Source organism: Egretta garzetta, unplaced genomic scaffold (genome assembly GCF_000687185.1).
Source record: "Egretta garzetta isolate BGI_Z169 unplaced genomic scaffold, ASM68718v1 scaffold615, whole genome shotgun sequence".
NCBI classification, from domain to species: domain Eukaryota; kingdom Metazoa; phylum Chordata; class Aves; order Pelecaniformes; family Ardeidae; genus Egretta; species Egretta garzetta.
In genome coordinates, this window is record NW_009259857.1 from 1,554,142 (window position 1) to 1,571,394 (window position 17,253).

Here is a 17,253-nt window from a genome sequence, read left to right on the forward strand (position 1 = left end):
AAACAAAAGTTGCTGCATGTTACTGAAATCTTTCTGCTGGTTTAAAGGATGATGCATGACCTAAAAACGTACTTTTTGCAGCCTTGCTAGCATCAAAGCCAAGTGTGTGTGTAAGACTGGAATGTGTGTCTGGCCTAAGCCTAGTCCTTTTTTCAAGTAGTGCTGCAGAGGTGAATTCATGCTCAGTGCTCGGGACTGTTGAGAGGACACGTTCTCTTCTGCAAACTATCAGATTGAATTCTTACTGCATTTTTTTTAACTGCTCCCCTACAGAGGCTGCAAGTCGTGCCATAGTCCAGTTTCTGGAGGTCAATCAAAGTGAAGAAGCAAGTAGAGGTTGGATGCTGCTCACCACAATCAATTTACTAGCTTCGTCTGGACAGGTTAGTCTTAAACAGCAAGGCTAAAAATAAATTGTGGGGTAGGAGAGAAAAAACCCAATAAAATAGAGAGCTGGATGAACATGCACAGAAAGATGTTGTAACTGTATTCTGCTTTCTGTGTTAAAATCCTTTCTCTGTTACACTGCCATGGAACTTCTGCTTTAGCTCCTTTTGGCTTCGGTTGCCTAAAAAAATCATCATTTTGCAACTTTAATTTATAATGCTCTTTTGAATTACGCACGCAACTTTTGTTGTTCCCCAAAGGCTTCTTGCATGCTGCTGCTTAGTGCCCCATGAGATGCATGTCACATATAGCACCTAAATCACACGGGCTTTGAACTTGGGCTCCCCATTCAAGGAGAGCAGCAGCAGTTGTGAAAAATGAAGGTAGCAACAGTGATGAGCGGGTGATATAATGAATCTTTACTGCCTCTGCTTTTGGTGCTGCCCTCTATCAGAGAGCCGATCTCTGGCAATGTACTAGACAGCTGCATGGTTTGTTCTTTCTGCTCTAATCTGCCTTTATAATTCAGCACATTTATCAATTTATCTGTATTTAGTGTGTCACCAGCCTCCACCCCAATTTGTCTTTTCTTCCCACTGATGCTTTCATGTTTTCTACTACCTTGCTCCTTATGCCTGCTTATACTTTCTTGCCAAGTGAGTGCATGAATTGAATAGTCCTCCTCCCACTCCTATTTCTACTGCTACACAAAATAGATAGCTAATGAGGGCAAGGCTGAAGGTCTTGTAGTTGACTTGTAAGCTTCTGTTGACAGAGACTGTCAAGTTTTTTTTTCTGCCCTGTGTGGTGACTGCTCCAAAATGTGGCTGTTAGATGCTATTGCTATGTAAACAAATTATGATCATATTTTTAAGGTTACTGTTTAGGTAGGCATTCAAGAATAGATGGTAAATCTGTACTGCTGTGTGGACACCTCGCCAAAGGTGTGAGAAAGAAAAACCAGCATTTGAGAACTGCATTACAGGAGCGTGACTTTTTGAATGTAGTAATATGCTGAACTGGTTTTTTGCTCTGTTTTCTTTTTCCAGAAAACTGTGGACTGCATGACTACAATGTCAGTGCCTTCCACACTTGTTAAATGTCTATATCTGTTTTTTGACCTTCCACATGTGCCTGAGGTAGTTGGAGGAGCACAGAATGAACTACCTCTCGCAGAGCGCCGAGCGCTACTACAGAAAGTCTTTGTACAGGTAAGAAATGGTAATGGAAGGTCGTGGAATTTGCAAGAGGAATGGAAATGCTCCATGTGAGAAAAATCCAGAAAGTTTTCACTTGAACCAGGTTTTGCTTTTCCTTGATTCTTCACAAACTGATGTCTCAGAGTAAGAAGGATTATCCTGCAAGCACAGTTGAGGTTAAATTTCTACTCCCCCTGTGGTTTTGGTCCTCAGCAAATATCTCCTCCACAAAAATGCATGCAACTCTTCTGTGCAGCTGCTTAAAAGGAGCAACATGCTGACTATTATTCTGTTCTAACCTAACTGGTCTTTGGTATCTTTGGCTGTTACTGATATTGAAATAGATATAGTAAAAACCATTAGTATTGATAATAGTTATGAATTAATTTAACGTATGCTATTTTCCCTTTAATTGTGGAAATAAACCATGAATATGGAAACAAATCATTTAAATATGGGAATGAATCACCTGAGCTTGCAGTCCGCTATTACAGTTATTGCCCAGATTTCCCAGGGAGACCAGGGACTCCATCTGACCTGCTCCTGCTTTCTGAAGTTTCAACTGGAGGTCTTGCAAAGAAATTCCCATACATTCTCCTTATGAAACTTTTAGAAGGATCTGACAGCTACTGTTAGAAAGGGGTTGATGATCATGCTACTGGTTCCCAATTGCAAATTCAGTGCACCTCTAGACCATAGAGGTCTATCAGCAATATAATCCTTCAAGGATTTGAAGGCAGTGCTAAGATTTATAAACATAACATTTGAGAGGCATTTTGGTACCTGCACTACAAAAATAAAGATGAGAGCCTTATTCCCACAATTATTAGCCACAGTGTCTACCTAGTAACAGTCACTATATGAGAACATATACACATTTGACTCTTTTTTTTTTTTTTTTTTTTTTTTTTTTTTTTTTTTCAGTCTTAGTACTACAGACTGTCTTCCAAAGCAGAAATCACAGTGTGCTGTGAGCTATCTTTTTTGAAAATGCTTTGCTATGTTTCAGTCAGCAGAGCTAATAAATGATCAGTGTTACCATATAGAGTCCCCCCCCCCAATATACTACAGCTCCACTCTTTTCTGCCTGTCTTCAAGGGCTGTAAAGTGGTGCCCTCAAATGAGCTGGCTGGAATGGGTGAGGTTTTAGATCACTTCCAAACCTCCTCTGGATGCAGGCAGCTTTACAAAATCTCCCTACAGTTTTTTTGAGAGGGAGCCTCAGCTTTTCCTGCACAAGACACAAAATGGACATCAGATGTCCTCAAAACATGCAGAAAAGGGAGTGCAATGTAGTAACTTTGGTTGCATGGCTGCATTTTGTCTTATTTAAGGTAATCTGGAAATTCAGATCCAGGAGTCAGTCATCCAGGTAGATCTACAGTGTTGCTGTATCCTTTCCTGCCATACTATTTTGGCTGTTTTCATTTGGCCAAGATGGTATGAATGTTGCTCTGCTGACAACATATCAATAGACTTCTTCCTGCATTAGGAAGGGATAGAAGAATTTGCTTCGCAGAGCCTCTGTCCCACTGCAGCATTTAGACTTGTAAGTTAGGTAATGGGCAGATTCTCCAAGAGTGGAATAACCTGGTATTGACACAAGTATGCTGTGTCAGCCTAAGAGATTTAAACTCTACTGCTAATCTTTTGTTAGTCATTTAAAACTGAACTGGGACTTGAAATAACCATGTGTTGAATAACCTTGTCTTCAAGTCAAATTACAGAAAAAACATGCAAAGGGAATCCAGTGCATTGCCTTTTTTAAATGTGAATGCTAAATGGAAGAATGTTTCACCTTTTACTAAGTCTGGACAAAAATAGCAGTGATCAGGGTATTAATGCTAGATGTTTAATGACTTACTGTTCCAGATCCTAGTGAAATTGTGCAGTTTTGTGTCCCCGGCAGAAGAACTGGCTCAAAAGGATGATCTCCAGCTTCTATTCAGTGCAATAACCTCATGGTGCCCTCCCTATAATCTGCCTTGGAGGAAGAGTGCAGGGGAAGTACTAATGACCATATCGCGTCATGGCCTTAGTGTCAATGTAGTGAAATACATTCATGGTATGTGTCTTTATCCAGTATTTTTTATTGTTCTTCTCTGTTCTTCTTTCATACTTTTCTTCAGAAATAGGCATGAAAATAATAGATCAAGGAAAGCTTACAGGCTTTTTTTTTTTTTTTTGACACATAGGCATTTACATACAGGTAAAATTTCAGAAGGCTCGTGTAGTGAGAGAGGTGTTTGCATCTGAGTCTGCCCCATCCATATTTCAAGTTAACATTGGAAGGTGGAGTTTCCTCTCATGTTTTGGTGTAGAGTTTATGCTAACCAAAAGGAAAGGCTTTCAGCAATTCCAGTAACTGCCTGTATTGAAAAGTAGTCACTGGGAAGATGCATAGGTTTATCTCTTTTGCTGCGAGCATTAGTTCTTAACAGGAGTTACTTGTTTTCTGTCCTGTGTTTGAGTTAGCAGCAACAGCTCCTTGCAGAGGCGCAAGGCGAGCTAGCAGTGTCCTGTTTGCAGCTGCTTGTTTGGGTACCACTGTAGCTGGCAATAAACATGTAGAGACATCTGAGGAAGCCGCAGGAGAGGAACCAGCTCCATGTGTTCTGCTGACGCAGTTTGAGCTATTAGAAGCCCATGTAGTAAATACTGGTGCGTTACGCAAACTAGGGAGGCTCTCCTTTGCTTGGCTGAGACCCGAGCCTCTGCCTGAAAAGGAGGTGGTCTGTCAGTACCCATGCTCCTAAGAAGCTTATATGTAGCCTGTCCTAGAGCCTGCGTCACAACCTGGTGTGGAGCTTTTGGGACATGGGTGGAAAGAGCCTGATGGCTGTATTGGTTTACAGCGCCTGTGTTTTCCCTGTCAGCTGGCTGACTGGCAGATTGCTGACCATTCAGCCAGCCTGTGTTTCTTCTGCCGGGCCCTTCTCTTCCTCACCTTGCCGTACAGCTTACAGATTGCAGATTTTGTGCATCCTGAAGGCCAAAATCATCTCGTGGCCTTAATCCAGCCTGTGAACCACAAAATGACTGAAGCAGTCAGAATCACTCTGTTTTTCTCCTGTTCTATTTTGAGACAAATAACATCCTGACTCTTTCAGGTATGGAAACTGTAGCGTACAGGGGTATTTCTGAGCTGGTTACAGATTTTGGTAGCTAATATAAGATGTACTTTATTCATCATGTATCTTTACAAGGGACTGGTCGCAGTCTGCGTAGCAAGGGCAGCTGCCAAGCTTCTTCATGACAGAGAATTTGTGAGAGCAAAGCAAAATGAATACCAGTGCTGGACAGGATATTAGCTGCCCGGGAGCAGCTTTGCATATGAAATACTCGTGTTAATTTAAAACTGCATGGGTGTTTAGGTATGTAGGATTTGAGGTAGGAAATTTGGTAGAGTATGTTTCTCATATTATATTTAGGACTTTTAGACTGTAGGACCACATAGAAGCATTTGTAGTTTTTAAATTGGAAGGACTGTTGAAGTGAACTAACATCCTTATAATACCTTTTAGCAATGTACACCTACTGGAAGAAAAGAAACGCACAGTTTTCTTAGACCCTGGAAAGCAAGTAGCTACAAGGATCCACAAAACCATTCTAATGGTTTATGAAATATGTCGCCCTGCTCTCACACACTTCACAGAAAATTTGAGTCCATGTTTTTTCTTGTGCTAGCTGTGTGTTTTCAATTCCAGTCAGAAAGACGTGAATGTACAATATCACCTGGAAGCACAGAATAGTCATCAGTTAAGTGGTTTGAGATAGGACTTAAAAGGGGATAGGTATTTTGCCTGTATCTGTAACAGCCTTCTGGTGGGGTTTTGATGAGTGTAGAAGGTGTGTATATGTGAAAGCGTTATGAAGCGCAACAAAGAAAATAACGAGTTTTGACTGTGTCATTCAGCATGTTACAGCTACTACCATTATTGCTTCTCTATTGGCTTGATCCACAGAGGAGTGAGGCTGGTGTATCAAAAGGTATTCTAGGTTTTTTAAAAAGTGAAATAAAATCTTAAAAAGAAAACCAGTTTCCCTCTCGCTTGTTGATACAATAAACCTGACTTAAGAGATAATAACATCTGTCAGGAGGCTCATCTCATATTCAGGAAAAAGTTAAGATGTTTTATCATATGCAAGGCAGCATCCTTTCACTATCTCATGCTTTGATTTGATCTCTGGGAAATTTTGTTATCAGTCTAGCTACAAAGATTTGCACTTGTCTTGTGCATGCTGCGAAGTTAAAATAGCAGGTAATTGAAGGGAGCATCTTTAAAGCAGGAGTGCAGCCTAAAATCTGACTATAGAATTGGGAAAGCTTTTTGCAACTGACCAATGAACTGATGGAGTGTGAGAGCTATGCAGAACAAACCAAGCTTCTCTCTGTGATCAGGACTTATTGGGCAAGCAAATATGCCAGCCAAAGAAATACTAACTAGAGCAGCAATAAGAAGACATGGCGTAAAGGGTTATGTGTAGGGTTTTACCTATCATGTATAGGGTTTTACCTAACATCAGTAACCGTTTAAGTCAGTGCTTTGTATAACTTTGTGTTTTAAAAGAAAAAAAGATGGTTCAGAATTATTTACAGTTGCCATAATTGTCTTTTTATTCTGTTGAGTTATCCAGTCAAGCCTTTAGGTAAAAACCAGTATTATTTGTCTACACAGTCTCCTCCTTACAAGAGTAAAGGTTATAAAAAGGAGGAAGGGGTTGGCAAAAAGAGGTTAGTGTTCACATCCAAAGCCACTTGAGAATCCTACTCGTCTTCAAGTGCTCTGTGATATGAAATGTTATGTGGTAAGGTAACTGTTATTTAACTCTCTCTTATTGCCATGATTCTTGAACTAATTATACTTCTTGACATGATAAATGCCAGTAAAATCCTAAATTTCTTAATTGCAATTCTTTTCAGAAAAGGAATGTTTGTCCACATGTGTGCAGAACATGCAGCAGTCTGATGACCTTTCTCCCCTAGAAATAGTTGAGATGTTTGCTGGGCTTTCTTGTTTTCTCAAAGACTCCAGTGATGTATCCCAAACGTTGTTGGATGATTTTAGGATATGGCAAGGATACAACTTCCTCTGTGACCTCCTCCTCAGGTATGCAGAAATGCTTGTAGGCATGCAGACAGATCACTGAACTTTTTCTGAAAATTTTTCTTAATAAAGACTAGGTGAATAGGTTTGCACAAATAAGTGATTATGTGTTATTATGAAATGAAGATATTAGGACCAAAACATGAATTATGTGCTTCTCACTATTTATTTATTTACTTTTTTAACTTTTTATTCATTGGTACTGTTTTATTTGTAAATGTTTCTGTATGTGTGTCGTGATTTAACCCCAGCCAGCAACGAAGCACCACACGGCTGCTCACTTACTCCGCCCTGGTCGGATGGGGGAGAGAATTGGAAGAGTAAAAGTGAAAAAACTCGTGGGTTGAGATAAAGACAGTTTAATAGGTAAAACAAGAGCGTGCACGCAAGCAAAGCAAAACAAGGAATTCATTCCCTGCTTCCCACCGGCAGGCAGGTGTTCAGCCATCCCCAGGAAAGCAGGGCTCCATCACGCGTAACGGTTACTTGGGAAGACAAATGCCATCACTCCAAACGTCCCCCTTTCCCCCTTCTTCCCCCAGCTTATATACTGAGCATGATGTCCTATGGTCTGGCATAGCCCTTTGGCCAGCTGGGGTCAGCTGTCCTGGCTGTGCCCCCTCCCAGCTTCTTGTGCACCTGGCAGAGCAGGGGAAGCTGAAAAGTCCTTGACTGGTGTAAGCCTTGCTTAGCAACAACTAAACCATTAGTGTGTTACCAGCATTCTTCTAGTACTGAATCCAAAACACAGTGCTATGCCAGCTACTAGGAAGAAAATTATATCAGTCAAAACCAGGACAATGTCTTAAGAAAGCAGATGCTTAAAAACAACTGGTACTAAAAATTTACAAAGAATTCAAGAAATAAAATTTTGACTGCAACTAGTAATTTTGGGGTTTGGTTATTTTGTTCTAACATATGACTTTTCATTTTCATAATGAAAAATCATGTACATAAACGTGGTGCCAGCTACTTAGTATTGAAGAGACATTTTTGTACGTAAGCTCTAATACCAGGGTGCTGGAGAGAGCTCTCAGGTTGCTAAGTAATCAGTGTATATATGTATTTTTTTTAGTTTGTATTTTTATAAAAACTTCTGCTAACTTGCTAATGCATCACAAAATAGGGTAATGAAAATGCCTGCCCAGACAAAAATTGGCTGGATGTATGATCCATCCATTATTTTGTTTCTTTCCATGAAAGAAACTTCATGCTTTTCTTTCTCAGTCATCAAATTAGTGTCTGCTGCATTATTTGTGGAAAATCTATGGTCAGTCTGTGTTGCTTTGTTTGGATATGAAGTTCTGAAGAAGTATGCTTAGCTGTTGAAATGTATACGTGTTTTACAAATCCAAGACAGAAACTGGGAAATCATGTCTTTGCGTGTGCACCTTATGAAGTAAACTCGGGTCAAAGATGCTTAGAAACAGTGCTGTAATGGCCATTAATGAGAAGCGTTAGTGTTATCTCCCTCTTTCAAGCCGATCATTTTGGGTCCTAGGATGCTAGATTTGGCACCCAAATATTTGAAATAAATTTTCTAATACAGAGTATGTTTGGGGGTTTTTTGTTTGTTTTAAATGGATACCAGACATAGACATGGCATTTGACATTCTTAATCACAGTTAAAATTATTCATAAATTTTGTTCAGTGCCATGAAAGCTCAATTACCTGTTAAGAAATTGTTATTGTTCTTGTAGTATAAATGGTGGTTTTGAATATGTTATATTTACAAACATATTTGTTCAAAGTAATGTAATTCAAACTCAGCTGTTTTCCAGAAACTGTCAGCCAGAGTTTCAGTGGAATTTGAGGGAAGCACACTGCCATTAGCAATTTCATTTTCAGGTACAAAAGCGATCCTCTGTAGATCAAGTGTTTTAAACAAACTCTATCTGGAGCTTGCTCATCCTTTAAATCAAAGAATGGGGGATCCCTGACAGAGGTATAGGAAGACTAGAGGTTTGCATGTCTGATTGAAGGAGGAGAGCACCTGGGTTCTTCAGCTGACATCAGTAAGGGTTAAAAGCATAGGAATGCATTATACTCACTTCTTCCCAGAGTGGCCCTCACAGCTTACTAAGACACTTGCAGAAATGCCTGGGATAAGGTGAACATGCACACCAATGTGTGATGTATTTGTTAGTGATTTGTGTATTGTAGAAGAGATGGAAGATGGTTTGAAACATGACTGCTGTTTTGATGGCCATACCTCTTGCTGTTATAAGTTTTAGGTTTTTTGATCTTCAAAACATAGTTTGTTTCAAAAAACAATAATCTTGGACAAGCCTATGTATCAGTCAGTAATGAACAACAGTAATGTATTCTCCCTGGACATTATTTTGGCTCAAACCTGCCGACAGAGACTTCTTCACTATTGTGAAGATGACTCTCACGTGGGGGTATGAAATCTGGACACTGGGCGTCAAGCTGCAAAGAAGAAAGGCTTTGGAGCTGGTAATGCAGAAGAACATGTGAAGAAGGTAGCTTAATGAAAAATTGCAGGAGGTCTGTGAGGACCAAAGGAAGGGAGTATGTAATTTCACCTCCATCATGTGAAAGAGGAGGGCATGTGGAGGATTAGTAGAATGGCAGTAGGTGAGCAAGGGTTTCTGTAATGGCTGTTTGAAGGAGGTTCAGCCACCTGTCTGACTGAGAAGATGATGGAGGATGCAGAATGAGCTGCTTTAAGGGCTTCCACGGTCACTTGTCAGCAAGAAGAAAAATACAGCTCACATTGCACGAGCGAATAGGAGATTGTGGTCCCCGCCTTTCTCGCCAAGATCTATAGAGTTAAATGTGGTAATTAAATGTGGTTTAATTTTTGGTGAAGTGGAAGGAAAATGAGGATTGTTCTAGGGTTTGGAGTCAGTTTTTAGGGTTTGGTCTGATAGCATGTTGTTGTTGGAAAACTGGTTGGAATGGGATGTTAGCATTTCCATCCTCTTGTGTTCAAAGGTAATGGCCCATAGTTCTAATGAAGATGCTTCCTTGTGTGCTTCTGAGTGTTAGGCTTCTACCAAGATACCATTTCATTAGCGTAAAATACTAACACTCAAAGTGGCAGATAAAATCTAGCAAGTTAATTATGGATTTATTTAATGACAGACTATCTAAGTATTTTTCTATCCAGTAGCTTAATGTTTGTAAGAGGATTTAAAAAGTAATTCTCATGCCTGTGCTGCTTTTTAGCAGACTATTGAGTTCAAGGAAAGATTTATGAGGTGAATTTCTATGGCAAATAAACGCGTGCTCTCATAAATCCAATAATGTTTGACTGTCTTAATGGTATGAAATATGAACAGAGAACATGTAAAATACTGCAGGAACAGGGCAGTAAAAGTGTGGTCTGTAAATTAATAAGAGTCAAATGGAAGAGATATCTTATTAAAGTGATTTGAGTTGAAATAAACTAGTGCTGCTAACTTCACCTATTGTATTTTATTTAGATTAGAACAGGCAAAAGAGGCTGAATCTAAGGATGCTTTGAAGGACTTAGTTAATTTGATAACTTCCTTAACAACATACGGTGTCAATGAATTAAAGCCAGCTGGTGTTACCACTGGAGTACCTTTCTTACTACCTGGATTTGCAGTCCCACAGCCTGCAGGCAAAGGTGAGTCTGCTTTCTTTTTCCCTCTGTTTTTTTGTTTTTAAAATGTAAACAACAAAACACAGAGAAACTGTATACTACACAAACAATTTGCAGTTGAGTCTAGGTTCCTTTACTAAGATTGCATATCAAGTTCTGTTGGCCTCAAAGGTTTTATTTTGGGGTTGGTACCCAAAAAGAAAATGTAGGACTTTTGTCTTTGAGGACTGAAGGCTGAGTCAAACATCTCTCACTGCAAAGCTCACAGTTTCTATGTGGACATTTGAAGTGATTACCATAACGGAGAGATGCACTGATTCAATTTATGATGTCTTGAGCTGCTCTTACTAAAGTGATGTGAAAGGCTGATGTGCTGGTTTTGATTTATACGCCCCTCCCTGACCCATTTGCTTTCTTTTGCTTTTTTTCTCCCTAAGATTTTGTCAGCTTAGGCAGGTGTAATTTGTGATCTGAAATCTGTTGTTTCATCACCAGTGTTCACAGAGTGGTAAAATCTGTGGTGTGCATGAACCACAGTCAATTACAATAGGGAGATAAGGTTGAGGAGTTCTGAGGGGGGGGAAGGGGTTTATAAAAATCAACTTATTTTTCATGTCCTGTGTAAAAACTTAAAGTTCAGGTAAGTCTTGTATGTTCGGAATTTAGTAGTGACTGTGGAGCTAATTTGTTACTTGTGCTTTTTATGGGATTTATTAATACCAGGGATACAAAAAAATTTTTTTATAGGGTTACATTTATAGATTTATAGGCTAATGGATTTACTTTTACTGTTTCTCTTGTATATCTAGGTTCCTTGCACAATGACTTTCTTTCTCTGGTATTGAGAGAGTTCATTGTTCGTGGGAATTGTTTTCCCTTTACACTAAATAGAGAAAGAAGGTGATAGTCACACTCAGAGCTTAATTTCATCTGTTTTCATAATAACATACTAATTTTTGCTTAAGCTAATCAGCTTTTCTGATACAATAGCATGAGAGAAATATGGCCTATTGCAATCTCCAAAGGAATTATTTTATTTAATTTTCTGGTATTTGTCAGAACATCTCTCAGGTCCTTTTACCTGCTTTTCATTACGTTGGCAATTTGTCTTTTTAGGAAGACCATATTAGCTGATTTTCTTAATTGCTTTTATTTAAATCCTTTTAGTTCTTGAACTCTGAAGACCTGATTAAGATTTGGTTTTTTCAGGGGTCCTTGTAATAATCAAAGATAATTTATTAATCTGCTTGATTGCCTGGAACAACTGTTGGTACTAAATTAGAATTTAAATAGTTGTATCTGTCCCTACCTATGTTCCTGTCACGTTTAATAAACTCTTAAGTTCCCTTTTCAACATTTTTCATTGTAAAGACAGCATGTAAAAATGTCCTTTTAGAAACAAATGAGTGTGACTTATAATGTAACATTAATATTCTTCCATATGTGTAATTGTTCCATGTTCATTTTCAAGGAAGTTTCCTGTTGCATTCTGCAGAAATACTGGCAGGGAAGGTAGTGAGGCTAGACACGAAGATAATTGAATTTACTTTTAAATTGGACAACTTAGTTTATAAACAATGAAGAGTAGCATCCCAGAGAGCATATGTAATAAACCAGGATTCTTTGTTTATGAAAGGGTTTTTATATCAGGTTATCAGTTTGCTTATAGCTTGTTTGAAAATAAGATTTTATTGTTAGAGCATCCTAAGTGCTTTGTTTAGAATGTGTTTCAAGTTGTCACTCTTGATTGGTTTTTTTGTAATTATTTCTACCATTAGTTGTTTTCTGTATCATGGGATTTTTCTTCTGTGACTTGTACTGTTCCTTCAGAAGTTTAAAAAGTTGGCTTTGAGGCATCTTTTTAGTAGAATAAGAGTAATATCTGCCCATAGAAAATTCTGGGTGCACAGGGAACACCCTAAAATTATGCATTCTTTGGCTAAATGAATGAGATTTCTTGTAAGTACCTTCAAGTTGAATGAAGAAATTTGAGTGAGCTTTTAAAGATGTAAAGTCTTTGTGCTAATACTATAGCTACCTTACACTTTTATTCCCAAAGCCAGCCCCGTGCCACCTTCCAATACCAGTGTGGTTGTTCACACCAGTTAATCCAGACCTGAGCAAGAGCAGCCTCTCTATGGGAGGAAGGCAGCTGCCAGCCTTATGCTGCCCTGTGGAGTTTCTCTATGTGTAGTGCTCTCCTCGCAGGCGATTGCCAAAGAGTGTGGAAGCAAGAAGATAGTTTGGAGGCTGTGCATGTTGTCTAGCTTTGATCCCAGCTGATGAGGATTTGTCATTGCTTATTGCTCTGTTGAGTGAGGGGATACAGATGGCTGTTATTCTAAACTTAGCCAGCCAAATACTTGTACAGGACAGACTTGTATTCTGCATTATGGAATACAGAACATGTTACTGTTGCTGTAGCTGGGTAAATGACAGGCAGGCTTTGTTTTGTCTCTAGAACTGTATCCCCTTGCATGGTTTAACAATAGGTCAGCTTACTTACCTGTTTTAAAGAAATGATCTTTCATTTGGCTGCTCATGTAAACACTTACTTTCAAGGATGAAGATGCCACCTTAATGAACAGTAGGATTTGCAATGTAAGAGATCGTGCAAAGGCTTTTTTGAAGAGCCATTTCTAAAAAAAATTTTTACTATACGTGACATATACTGTTACTTTATTGGCACTTGTTAAAATGCATGGATGATTATTAATATGTGTACTCATTGTTCATGACTATTAAGAACTTTCTCTTTCCTTTTTCCTCCCATCCCACTTTGTTTCCTGATTTAGGTCACAGTGTGAGGAATATTCAAGCATTTTCGGTCCTCCAGAATGCATTTCTGAGAGCAAAAACCAACTATCTAGCACAAATCATCCTTGATGCCATCACGAATATTTATATGGCAGACAATGCCAACTACTTCATTTTGGAATCACAGCACACATTGTCTCAGTTTGCAGAGAAAATTCCTAAACTTCCAGAAGTGCAGACCAAATACTTTGAGATGCTGGAATTTGTTGTCTTCAGCTTGAATTACATACCCTGTAAAGAACTGATCAGTGTGAGCATCCTTTTAAAATCCAGCACTTCTTTTCAGTGTAGCATCATTGCCATGAAGACACTACTTAAGTTCACCCGTCATGACTACATCTTTAAGGATGTCTTCAGGGAAGTGGGACTTCTGGAAGTGATGGTGAATCTTCTTCATAAATACGCAGCCCTTCTGAAAGATCCCACTCAGGCACTGAATGATCAAGGTAGTGTGTGCTCTTCCATTTTACTAATACGTGTCTTTTTTTGGGTGGGAATGGTGGAGGCTAGCACTTAAGAGGAGAGGAGAGAGTGAGTCTGAACATGTATCTCAAGGGCTGAGTTCTGCCGGGGGCTGCTGTGCCATCTTAAAAGCTCATTGGAATTGCTTCTCTCTTAACGTCCTGCGAGAAGCTCGAGGCAAGCTTTAATGAAAGATGGTGTATGAATGCAAAATAGCAGGAGTTCATATTTTCCTTTTTAAATGTTTTTTTTTGGTTTTTTTTTTTTTTATGTATTGGTTTAATATTTGTTACTTAACATGAAAAGAGCAAGTGAAGGAGCAATAAATGGTATCTATACTCTTCCTCACAAAGGGTAATTGGGCATTTCATTGTGTTTAGCCACACCTTTGAAAAATACTGTAGAGCACATATATGAGCTCTGAATAGAGGTATGTATTCAAGTTTTCAGACTTTTTTGTAAGTTGTGTCTACATTTTTCTAAGAGCATTTAAAACCCCACAAATTTTAAAATTTAGTTATCTCCAGAATTGAACATCTCAGAGATAAGCTATATAGCCTGTGAAGCATGTGCTGCCACGTGCCATATGTGCATACATACACACAGAGACTTTTTTTTTACGTTATTTATTCAAACTGCTATTGAGTTAGTGTGCATCAGTGACACTTACTTTTTAATCGTAATTGTTGGACATTTCACCTGGGTTTATTGTCTAAAGCTTCATTAGTGAGCAGTAGCCGTTGATTAGAGTTAGAAAGCTTTGTTGCCAGCAACTCCATTGAAAACCACATAAATTCTCACGTTCTTGTAGGCAAATGGATCAAGCTGTCATCTGATTAGGGTGCTACCTGGGTGCACATGCCCTTGTGTTGTGGTCTGCTTCTTATTAGAGTCATTAAAAAAAACATATTTTTTTTTTCTGGAGTGTTACTCTGTGTTTAAGATGCCACTTGCAGTGTTGGTTCGTCTGTTACACCTGTTGAATCATCAGCATACTGTAATTATGTCCATGTAGTTTGGTGCTTTTGTGTGGAATTTCTGAATACTGAACAAGAGCAGATCCTGTTAGTCTTCAACTGTGGTATGGTTTTGTGGTTTCAAGAAGCAAAAGTTGGGGATATGAAACTACACGTACAGTTGCAGTGTCAGCCGCTGAGCTCACAGTGCTCAAAAGCTTCTATTTAAATTCTTGTCTTTGTAAATTAACTTTTCAAATGATTCATAGTTAACCTTGCATGTATAGACTAAATCTTAATTTGCTTTGGAATATGGTTAGGCTGAATGTTCTCTGGGGAAGCAAATAAAATGAAAATGTTGGTGGAAAGTATTGAGATGCATTTTAAAAAAGAGTGATTTTTTTACTATGACTTTGGCTTCTGAAATTATTGTTTAGGGGATTCAAGAAACAGTTCATTTGAGGACCAAAAGCAGCTGGCTTTATTGGTTATGGAGACCTTGACAGTACTACTACAAGGATCAAACACAAATGCAGGTAAGTAGAGAGACTGCTGTCAAAGTATTTATAAAAAAGTAACTTGGAAATTCATGACTGAAAGCAAAGTAGTCTTGACTTTCTTTCTTCAGGCAAGTAATCAAACACACTGAAATATACTTTTTTTTTTTTTTCCCTTGCCAAGTTTTTCCAGAAAAGAGAATAGACAGTATAAACTAGAGCACATAAAATAAAGGAGTACAAGATAGCAGGTTTTTTAAACTTGAGTTTCTTTGCTGTTGTTTACCTGAAGGCAACCACCACACCCCATCACTCTGGAACAATACTATTATAATTTTAGTAGGGCTTTTAACACAGATTGTGTATTGGAAAATTTAAGCATATAAATAGACATGTATTTTGCTGTTGACAGTGTCATGTCTACTTTGCTGTTGACAGTGTCATGTCTACTTAAATGTGATCAAAACTGCTTGCATCTTTAGTGAAAGATGGCTTTTAATTTTTAAAGGCATACTCCTAGTCACTATGTATAAATAAGGCTTTTTCTAAATCAGTCAGGTTTATATTATGCTTCATTAGCCAACACTTAGCGACATCAAAATAGACACTATGTGTATCTCATATTTGTAAAAGCTGTCTCTGAGCTTGAAATAACAGATTGAGAAAGGGTAATAACTGTTTTTAAACCCTTTTTGTGTGTTCTAGTAGATGAAGAAAATGAGCAGGTGGAGGGAAACAGACACCACCCTGAGAAACCAGGAAGTTTCTGGCCTTGGAGGCCATAAAACAGTCTTATTTAAGCAGGCTTTTTCTTTTTCCTTTTTCTCAATTCTGACTGGTGTTTTCTCACTTCTGTTTTTGTTTTTGTTTAAGTAGGAGAAACTACAATCTGTGACAAATGCTTAAGAATGAAATCCTGAAAACTGTCCAGCTTGGTTGACAACTCACTGTTTAAACATTAGTTCCTGGGCTAATGGCATAAAGCTTGTAACTTGGTTTTTTTTCTGCTTTTGCGTGGGCAAAATTTTTTTACTTAAATTTAGGCCCAGTGTTGGAGAAACCTCCTTTGCTGTCTACGCCATTTCACTGTTGTGCTTGTTTTCAAGTTCTGTTGCGTTTCAGCTTGTGGTTTCAAACTACTTTCAAAGATGGCTTTTGAATTCTTCCCACTGAGCACTTATAACATCTGCCAGCTTGGTTGTCCACGTACTTGATAAGCAAGTTCTTCATTCCGTCAGGAAAGGCATTATTCACGCCACTTGAGATAAACCCCAGTGGCCTGTCCTTCGTCAAAACAGAAAGGCATTGCAGCGAAGAAGTTGCTCCAAGCTGACGTTTCAGTTAGTTATGCGTTCAGGCTGTCACGAACGTGTTTAGACCATTTTGTCGGGTTGCTTATGAGAAAGCTTTGGATGGCACTGCGAGGAGCTTTGCTGAAGTTGAGATGTGTCTCCTTTGCCACTTCCTTTTTGTCCATGAAGCTACCTCTTCTATCAGAAGCAAATTGATCTTCGATTTATTAGATGAATCTGTTCAGTGATGAACCAAGAAGCAAGTGAACTAGGCTGAAATAAGGAGGTTTTAGAGAGGAATTAGTATAGATTACAGATTGATTGCATGAATCAATTACACACTGGTACATCTGTTGCTCAGCTTTGGCTTTGCCATGTAAGAAAAGGCAGGATTAGAAATTAATCGGAAAGGAGTGGCACGAAGGTACATGTGGGGACTTCCATTTAAGGATAGATTGGGAAAAAGGCCAAACCCCAAACTGAAAAAACTCAAGATTGATTGATTTCTGTGGATGAATGAGAGGAGGTGGTATATGTAATGATAACATCTCTGAAGGACTGGAACTGCCCCATATTATAGAAGCGGCAGGTCTTGGTTTGCAGGACTACATGTACTTGTGTGACGTCAGGGTCTGTGGTACCTGAGCCTTGCTCCTGTGAGTTATGAATTATGATCTGACCACTGTAGCATCCACCTGACTTGTGAAAAATCCTAGAAAACGGCATTCTTGACCTTACCTAGGGAGCTTGAAGCACCCATCAGTACCTTATTGCTACTGCTTGGTACTGGGTTAATCTCTGAGTATCCACCAGAGAGACAGAGGGTAGCGTAAAACGCATCAGGACTGTCGGATGATGCCACAGATGTTGTTTCTGAGGGCTCCTGGAGAGTTCAAGGGCCTCATTTCATCAGTAGGTCTCCAAGCTCAGGAGTATGACAGA

At 38.9% G+C, this 17,253-nt stretch overlaps 1 protein-coding gene across 7 annotated transcripts in view; it reads left to right on the forward strand.

The window, feature by feature from the left end:
• Positions 1-17,253, forward strand: part of WDFY3 (WD repeat and FYVE domain containing 3) — a 141,774-nt gene that overhangs the window by 34,217 nt on the left and 90,304 nt on the right. For 6 of the 7 annotated variants that reach the window (XM_035895518.1, XM_035895519.1, XM_035895520.1 and 3 more), the window contains 7 exons: positions 274-383; positions 1,437-1,598; positions 3,459-3,651; positions 6,511-6,697; positions 10,145-10,311; positions 13,083-13,550; positions 14,960-15,058. In XM_035895518.1, coding sequence (XP_035751411.1) covers positions 274-383; positions 1,437-1,598; positions 3,459-3,651; positions 6,511-6,697; positions 10,145-10,311; positions 13,083-13,550; positions 14,960-15,058 — 1,386 coding nt within the window. Of the gene's footprint in view, positions 1-273; positions 384-1,436; positions 1,599-3,458; positions 3,652-6,510; positions 6,698-10,144; positions 10,312-13,082; positions 13,551-14,959; positions 15,059-17,253 lie in introns of those variants that run through there. The other variant, XM_035895524.1, reaches the window with a different exon arrangement.